Source organism: Aquila chrysaetos, chromosome 4, assembly GCF_900496995.4.
Source record: "Aquila chrysaetos chrysaetos chromosome 4, bAquChr1.4, whole genome shotgun sequence".
In the NCBI taxonomy this organism is placed as follows: domain Eukaryota; kingdom Metazoa; phylum Chordata; class Aves; order Accipitriformes; family Accipitridae; genus Aquila; species Aquila chrysaetos.
In genome coordinates, this window is record NC_044007.1 from 24,744,332 (window position 1) to 24,753,381 (window position 9,050).

Genomic DNA, 9,050 nt, shown 5'->3' on the forward strand with positions numbered 1-9,050 from the left:
AGCGTGCGCGTCGTGCCGTCAGAGAGCAGAGGGGAGGGGGCGGGTGGGGGAAGGCAGCAGTTGGCGGGACGCTGTGGAGAGGGCAGGAGGGGGCCGGCGGCAGCTATGGCCTCGCTCGTGAAGAAAATAATCAGCACTGCTAAGGCTCCTGCTGCATTGGGTCCCTACAGGTATGCCTTAGCGAGAGGGAGCAGGTCCCTGGAGGGGGGTCTGTCAGGCAGCCCTGGGGGCTGCGGTGAGGGTGCCCCCCCCCCCCCAGGCGGGGACCGGTCTCCTCCCCAGTAACCCCCCAGGGAGACCTGAGGTCCTGTAGCACGAACGGGTCTGCAGTACTAGCGGCAAACTGCAGCCTGACTGGGGCGGCGGGGAGTCCTAATCGCTTTAGGTGAGGTTTTTAAAACGTCCCTCAAAAAGTCAGTTTGGGAAAATAATTCTGAAATTAGTGGTAAGCACTGAATGAAAAAACCGCAAGAGAAAGAATGATTCCTCTCAGGGAAAAAAATGCTTGCCTAGAAGAAAGCACGTTGCATAGGGAAGTTAGCAAATGCCGACTCTGGAGGCGATGGAAAGTGGAGGCTGAGCCCGACCCAGGACGTGCTTTGGCACTTGGAGAGTTCACTGCATGGGAATTGCAAATCTCTTCTTATTCTGAACGTGACTGCCAGCAGGTTATAAATGCTTTTCAGTCTAAAAACTAACTGCTGTAAAAATATATAAGACCTTGTTCAACGTTTTCACAAGTAAGTTGTTGCAACAGTTCCGAATGTAATTAAAAAAAAAAAAAATCCCAATTTTAATTGCATAAAGGTTTCTCTTTGCTATTTGGGTATGAAAAAATGTTCAATAACTATAGTAGACTCTCATAGCTAAGGTACTGAGGGATTTTTACCAGGGCATTTTCTAAGAATTTTTACTTCTGCATTCAGGCTTTGTTTTCCCAATATAAACACAGACTCTGTTGGTTTAAACTTTTCTACTGGTAGCATCTGAGTGCCTTCCAGGTGCATTTTTGCCTCCATTACTTTGAAACTGAACTTCCTGAGCTTCAAACTGTGTGTTCTTTATAGGAATTATAAAGAAAGAGAAATACAAAGTGTAGAAGCAGAGAGACATGACATGAAGGTTAATTTCTGTAAACAATAAACTATTGGTGGATTGCAGCCAGGGGGCTGGCATTGCTTGTAGTTAGGAGAACATCTAACACATGGGAAGGCAACAATTCTTCGGCTGCGCACAAACGCCACTGGCCTAGCCTTCAACATAGCTCTCCACTTCTGTTGTGGATTAACTGCACTCCAACATTTTGTGCTTATTGGTAGTTCTTGATGAAATACTGCTTATTATGCAGCCTGTTAATTGTATGATGGGTCTAACATCAGTAAGTTTATCACTAACTTAGTTTATCAGGTTTCAGGAAACTTGCCAAAGTCCAGTAAGCAAAAGTTGCACAAGAAATAACTGCTACATCTCTGCTGTGGAGTCTGAGCATGGTAACAGAGGAATGAGGGCTTAACATGGAATGAAGAATTGGGATGTATGGGCTGCATTCCCAGTTCTGCTACAGCCCTTCAGTGTGATTTTTGGTGACCTATTTTTACTGTGGTTTTGTATTTTCTTCACTGCATCCAATTTCCAGTACCTTGAGGTAGGTAGGTAGGTAGATATATAAAAAGACACATATGTGTGAGTGTGTATGTGTATATATATCTCTCATTAATGCTTTTAAACTTTTTAAAAGGCACAGCAGAGATGCTGTTCTTGTATTAATCAATAATCATTTGTGTAAAGAAGATCTAATTAACTTTGCAGTCCTTGTCTTTAAAAAACGTGCTTCTTAACACCATCTCTCTGATGAATGGTGTTGTTCTAACATCATAATGTCCATCTAGTTATGCACTTAGGTATACTGAAACCTGAAAGACTTTAGGCACACAACTCAGATCTCTGCTGAATCAGACATTAATGAGTAACTATGATTGACCCTAGTTATAGGATACATCGGCAGTTAAAATGTGATTGGGGTTTGTGTAGTTGAAGTTTCTCTGAGCTTCGCTCATGCATTTGACTGCAGTAGAAGTATATGCTTTAGCTGGTAAATTGTTAATAGTCTCAGTGAATGGAGGATTCCACTAGTAAGCATACCAAGAGAAGGAATTTGAGGAGCAGAGAAGGAGACCCAATAAGACTGCTGCAGAAGTTGATCTGGCAGTGGTATCAGAAGGCTTCAGCTTGTTTTTTCCCCAATTATTTGTGATTTAGGACTGTCAGAAGGCCTTTGTTGGGATAAATGTTTTGTTGTGTCATTTGCTTTATAATAAGCAGTACAAGACAATGTCTTTTTTTTAGAGAGCTCGTACCTTCTCGTTGCATGGTTCTCTGCACTTCAAATGGAAACGGAATTTTGTGGTCTGAGGGCCTATGCCTCAAACAAAGCAGGACATGGTAGAAAAGAAAATAACCAAACGCACATACTTCTTTAATTTTCATACACACATTTTCTATCAACAAGACTGCATCAGCTAGAAAACTACTTCATTCACTAGCTTCTGTTCTTTAAATGGTGTAGTTTTGTGATTTACTCCAGTTTTGTTAGTTGATGATAGAGAAAATGATGACCATGTAAGATATTTTACCATATCAGATAAATTACTGGCTATTTTTCCCCTTATGAAATTACAGGAGAATGTAAGACAGGGATAAAAGGAAAGATGGGAGTGATGGCACTGTTTGGATTGCCTAACTGTAATCATTTTACGGAGTCCCTAAATTAGGTTGGTCCCCTGTGAAGTCAATGGATTGAGACAATCCAACTGAGTCAATCTCAATTAAGAGAAGAGATGTAATAAAAATGTTCTCTTTCAGAGTCCCTTTCTTTTTCCATTGACATTAAAGGGAAGCTAACCTCCTAATTTAGGTAGTTCAGGAAGGTGCCTAACTCTAGTTTGTGTAACTTGAGAGGCTTGTTGAACTGTCAAAACAATTTTCTTGTGGAATGGGACGAGATAAGAAAAACAGTGTTAATACACCACAAACACTTTCAAAAGAATATTTCTCTAATTTCTTTACAAAATATTTTTAATCACCAGCTGAAGAGAAGTAAATTATGTCTCTTGCATAATGTTTGGTAGGTAGTTTAAGTCTTTGTTTTAATCTTTTAATCTCTTTGTGGTAATTAGAGACATTAATAATTGCCAACTCTACTTCAGCAAAAACACACCTGACATTTATATAAAAATGTTTTGTGAATTCTGCATTCTTCAGAATTAACCCAGCCAACAGGTCACTCAGGTTATTTGGTGAGAGGAGAGTGATTGTTCTGGGAATGGAGTGATCAAGGTGTTGTGCTGACTGGCCAATTTTGTGACTCTGGAGGAATACTGCCAGAGACCTAGTGTGCAGTACTTCACCTCACAGCTGTAACTCATTATCATGGTGCCTGTTTGAGAAGAAAAATGTTAAATTTTCTAATCAGCCCTCTTTTGATTTTTCTTTTTTTTTTTCCTTCATTGCTCTGCAGCTGAGATGTAGATGAAAGGTATTGTCTACTTCTCAAACAGGTGCAAAAAATGTGTTTGTTTACTCTGCCTCCCCTCTGTGATATCTGCAGTGTGGAAGCTGTGTAGCTCAGTTTAATGTTTTGTCGCTGCGCTTATACCTTGTGCCTTTGTGAGAAAAAAGGTTTATTTCCTAAAAAAAAGACCTATGCACTTCCCTAGGTGGTCTAATCCCACCTCTCCCAAAACCATAAGGAGATTGAATGTATGACTGTGTGTACAGACTTGTGCGTGCATAACCTCAGTCCTCTATCTTTCTGAGGTATTACAAACTACTGAAGAAAATGTGAAATGTGCTTTCAGATAGTTAAATGTTTTGATGGGGAAACACTAAACCTAAAATGTCACTTGTGTTTTCAGTCAAGCAGTGCTGGTAGACCGAACGATGTACATTGCAGGACAGATAGGTATAGAACCTTCCACCGGGCAACTTGTCTCTGGAGGGGCAAAGGAAGAAGCTAAGCAGGTAAGGTATCTTCTAACAATAGACTTGTAATGGAGTTAGCATGTGCTTAGTTAGACGGGGACTTATGAGAAATTGAAGAGATCTAGAGAGCACATTTCACATCCTCCAAGATGAAGGAGAAGCAGGAGGAAGTCCTTCCATCCTAACCCTGTCATTTTCCACCTGAACAACTTGGAGGTCAGGTGAGGAATCTGTATTTCATGTAGGAAAGTAGGAAAGGATCAGTGTTTGTAACAAAGGTTCAGATCCCAGTAAAAACCCTGCCTTGACTCAGGGGAAGATTGTTCCCCCAGCAGCAAAGAGGTGGTATGAGGTAATAGGATGAGATGGAGCTGCATCATTCATTTACATCTAATGAATGGGTGGTTTAATATTTGTGGTTTATTAGAAGCTCCCTTTTAATTTTTGATTTTGCTTACCCACTGAGGACTGTTGAAGATTTGCTGGGTGAACTTATACCATAACATGGATGTAGCCAAGATACAACTCATATATACATACTTACCTAAAGACAACCCTGCCGATAGTTAAAAGATTTTTGTCTTGCTTTTCTTTAGGCTCTAAAAAACATGGGAGAAATCCTGAAAGCTGCAGGCTGTGACTATGGCAATGGTAAGTGCTGCTGTGATGGTGGCAAACAAGTGGTTGTTTTTACCTGGATTAAAAAAAAAAAAATGAAGTGACCTTTAAGAAATAAAAAAGCTGTTTGCTAAACATTCAGTTGGTATCAATAGCTGGAAGAAACAAAAGGAATCATGAGTCTGGGTTAAAAAATAAAAGAAATAAATCAACGTGCAAGTCTTTGTGATGGGTATCAATGGAACACGGCCTTTCACCAAATATTTCTGCTCATGGTACTAATATTTTAGCTCTAACTAGGGAAGCTCAGGTATAGACAGAGCTGCAACTGACTACAGATATTTTAAGCACCCTATGCTTTGCTCCAGGTAAAAGCAGGTTTCTATCTATGGTGTTAGTATTCTAGGCACTTTCAATACTTTTTTGGGGGAGGATTCTAATAGTGGAGCCAAACCAGGATTAATGCTGGCTTGGGCAGCCATGGGTAAAAAATTCTAGCATAGACTATATTTTCAGGCCTTTTAGGGACTTTTTTGGTAGCAGATACTACATATGATATAATCTATTGCCAACAGTTGGCTAAGAACAGCTTTTTTAATAGACCTGCTTATCAATTGTGTGCCTCTTGGAAGAATTTGGCTTAGAATGAAATTTAAACCAGATATTTTCAGATATGGTCAGGAATGTCTAATTCCTTAAAGTTTTATTACATACTAGGTATTCAGATTTTTTAGGTGGTTCTCTAGGTAGTGGCTCTAGTGATCAATATCCATTTGCAAAACTTTTCAAAATGCTTAGAATACTTGAGGGAAATTTATGAAATAAAAGGAAGAAATGCACTGAAGATTTTGAACTTTTGTGTACAAGTCAGAGGTGTAAAATAACTGCAGTTATGTAATTTCTAGTTGTGAAGACTACAGTTTTGATGGCAGACATGAAGGACTTCAATGATATTAATGATATTTACAAACAATGTAAGTAGATCTTTTGTTTCTGTTTTACCAGTATGGCTTCTGGAACAAATTATGTTCACAGTAAGCAAAGCATTTTAATGACTCAGATGATGTAGTTCCAGATTCTTTAAGATTCCAGTAGAAATAGAGCAATTGCAAATTAAATTTTATTTTTTTTTAAGCACCAGATCAAGCACAGCCTAATTTCTTGTGAATTTGTGTCCTACCATCCCACTAACTCACTGTCATGTGAAGATCAGCTCCTGCTATCCCAATAGGTTGATCTTCCATGCCTTTTTAACTTGATAGATGCTGTGTTGTCCCTAATATAATTCTACTGTAGGCAGCCTTCAAATGCTTAATTTCAGATTTTGTATCTCCATCGCTTTAACGTCTGTTTGTATCTTTGAATGATTTGTGGATTATTGTTATGGGACAGGGCTCATTTTTATACAAGGGTGAGCCACATTGCTCCACTTAAGAAAAAAACAGAATAATGCTTGCTTAATAAAACTGAATGTAGACTGAAAAAGGTGATTCCAATGAGCCATATTGTGCAGAACAATTTGGGCAAGTATGCACATAAGTTCCTTATTTACATGGCTTTTAATTAGATAGCAACATCTGGTCTTGAATGAAGTCTTTTATTGATGAGCTATCAACACAGTCTTCTGCATGTCAAAATGGAATTGTGTGTGCGTTTAAGCAGGGTAAAAACAGACCAGCTGGATACTTAATTACTTGTTGCCTCCTACCTGTAGTTCAAGAAAGCAGTTGTTGCTGTTCTTTGGCTGGACCCTGAAATTACTATTTCTAAGCTTAGTGTTAACTTTCACTAGTAAAACTTCAATTTAATTATCAAATTCCTTGGAAGTGTTCAAGGTCAGGTTGGACGGGGCTTTGAGCAACCTGATCTAGTGAAAGATGTTCTTGCCTGTGGCAGGGGGGTGGGTTGGACTAGATGATCTTTAAAGGTCCCTTCCAACCTGAACTATTCTATGATTCTATAAATTCAGCTCATATATCCTTACCAATACCCACCCCCCATTCCCACCCACCCCCTGTTCTTTTAATACCCTTGAGTGCCAGGCCTAATTGGGAATGGAGGAATAGGTCAAGGGCCTATTTTTCCTCTGCCTTCCCTTGATATAAGTAAGGCTGGCCCCCTGTTGACTTTATGCAAACCTGGGATATTTGCTCATGACTCTTTTGGCAAGGGCCTGTTTTTCCCTCTTGCTCTTTTTGTGAAAGAGGCCTCTCCCACTCCCTGGTGTTTGCAATTGGATGATCACGATTTTTATTTAATCTTTCTTTTTCAGCCAAGTTGGTGTTAAGGCCATGCAGTGTCAGCAGAATGCAAGTTATCACTGGCCACTAGATCACAACTGTAGCTGGCTTCTTGGTGATGAATGGTAGCTTGCTGAGATGTTAGAGAAGTCAGTGACCAAAAAAAACCAGCAAGGGGGAAACAATAGCTGGCACAGAAGATTATTTGACTTGTAGCCTTGAACCTAAAACTGTTCCAATGACTGCATTTTATACAGATTACTTTGAACTGTGTTTTATCAAGCAAAGTTAAGTGATTGGTGGATGTTTCTGTTTAAATTACAGTTTTCAAGACAAACTTCCCAGCCAGAGCAGCCTATCAGGTTGCTGCTTTGCCCAAAGTAAGTGTCCCTTTTCTGCCTACAAAAAAAAATAATTTCTGAAATTCCTTACTTCTGAAGCATTCTAACAGCTTTTCTTATTCTGGAATAGCTTCAGCTGCAATTATTTTAATGAAGACTCTTAAGTATTTAGTTTTTTTCTAAGTATACCAGTCTTATTCCCACATATAAGAGACCTGAATAGGAGAGATACATTTCTTTATGGTGGAAGAGGGCTACAACACTAGAAATAAGGGGTTATGATACTTAAGTAAGAATAAAGTGAATTTTCAGTATTACTTAACATTGCTAAATTAGGTTATACTTCTGACAGTTGTATTATACTCTCTCAAATGTCACTCTGTTCTCACAAGCTTGTGTTATACATCCAATCTCTTCATAAAATAGATATATTAAATTCCTAGTACATTTCTTCATTGTTTTCTCACAGGGTGCCAGAGTTGAGATTGAAGCTATCGCTATTCAGGGACCCCTCCAAGATGCTTCAGCCTGACTATAAATAGAGACTGAATATCTTATGACAGCAGTTTTAGATTTAATATTTCTCCCTTACATCCTACTCCTACAATTGACTATCAGCATTTACATACAGTTGAAAGCTAAACTTACTGAGGATGGGTGCTTTCTTCCGGATTGTGGCCTTGGATCCTCTAAAATAGGAACTTACAGTGAGTTCTCTGCTGGCAAACCCTGAAACCTCTGGGAGTCCTGCTAAAATCAGCTGAGCTTGATTGCAGGACAGGGCCCTTACTTTGCGATGCTGACTGGATATTCAGGTATTAAAGTACATGTTTGGGTGGATGTATGACAGTTATACTATGGGTGATCTGGACATGGAAAACTGTGATGATTTGTAATACTAGGTCTTTAGTAACAATTTTAAATAAGAACAAATTACAGAAATGGGAAAACAGAACACTTGAATTGTTTAGTGTATGTCTTCACTTTCGTGTTTTAGGGAATTTTGCTGTCTTTGTTTCTGAACTGTGTCAAGCTCTTTCTTTACAGAATAGATTACTGTTGGGACTCACATTTTTGTTCATATGGAAGCAGTTGCTTAAGAAAGTTAATATTAATGTCAGAAAGAAGAAAATTATGCTTTTCTGAAGTAAAGTGCTAACTTTATAAGTCAGCTGTAAATTAATCTCTGCCTGTAACCTTTTTCATAATCTTTTTCATAGCAGTTTAACTTTGACTATCTTTTGATTTAAAACAAAACAAAAAAAAAACACCAAAAAAAAAAAAATTCCTGTTTAATGAGAATAAATGATAATTGCATCTGTAAAACTGTGTTTGTCTGTTCTGGGAACAAACTTTTCTTTTCCTGATTATGCTTTGGTACTCCATTACAAAAATGTCCCTATATTGCTTATTCAATAACAAATAATTCAAACCAAAAGAATAGGCTTATTATCTATCTCCTAATAGCTAAGGTTGAAAATAATCCTCCAAGACAGGAAGCTTTCAGCTACTGTGGCATTACAGTTCTTGGCATTCTTCTCTCTGCCATTAAGGACAGAAGCATCTGCTTGATGGGGTGATTAAGCAGTATTGAAAAATCAGACTGGTCATGCTAGTAAGTTATGCCATCCCTCCGCATTTATCTTCTAACCAAGTAGAAATGGATGCTGTGTTTTTAAGGAGCTAGTTTGAAAGTTGGCTACCTCATTGTAGAGTTGATTCCCTGTCTTCCCACAGCCATGTGACTAAGCACAGTATTGGTTTATTCAGGGGGAAATGAGCAGAAATTCTTTTCTGTTATAGTCATCTGCCTCAACCATCTTTGTTTTGCTGTCTTCTGTGAAGATGGCTGTCCAGTTACATATGGGAT

General features: G+C 38.8%; 1 protein-coding gene across 2 annotated transcripts; it reads left to right on the forward strand.

Annotated features, from left to right (window-relative positions):
* Positions 1 to 26: 26 nt before the first annotated feature.
* Positions 27 to 8,506, forward strand: RIDA (reactive intermediate imine deaminase A homolog). Of its 2 annotated transcripts, XM_030012355.2 has the most exons (7): positions 38 to 170; positions 1,637 to 1,645; positions 3,915 to 4,020; positions 4,578 to 4,632; positions 5,505 to 5,573; positions 7,164 to 7,219; positions 7,650 to 8,506. In XM_030012355.2, exons 1-7 carry the CDS (start codon positions 106 to 108, stop codon positions 7,710 to 7,712), a joined length of 423 nt encoding a protein of 140 aa, XP_029868215.1. In that variant the 5' UTR covers positions 38 to 105; the 3' UTR covers positions 7,713 to 8,506. The 2 variants fall into 2 exon arrangements, with proteins under 2 accessions (XP_029868216.1, XP_029868215.1); XM_030012356.1 differs by lacking the exon at positions 1,637 to 1,645 and having other exon boundaries at positions 27 to 170.
* Positions 8,507 to 9,050: the final 544 nt, after the last annotated feature.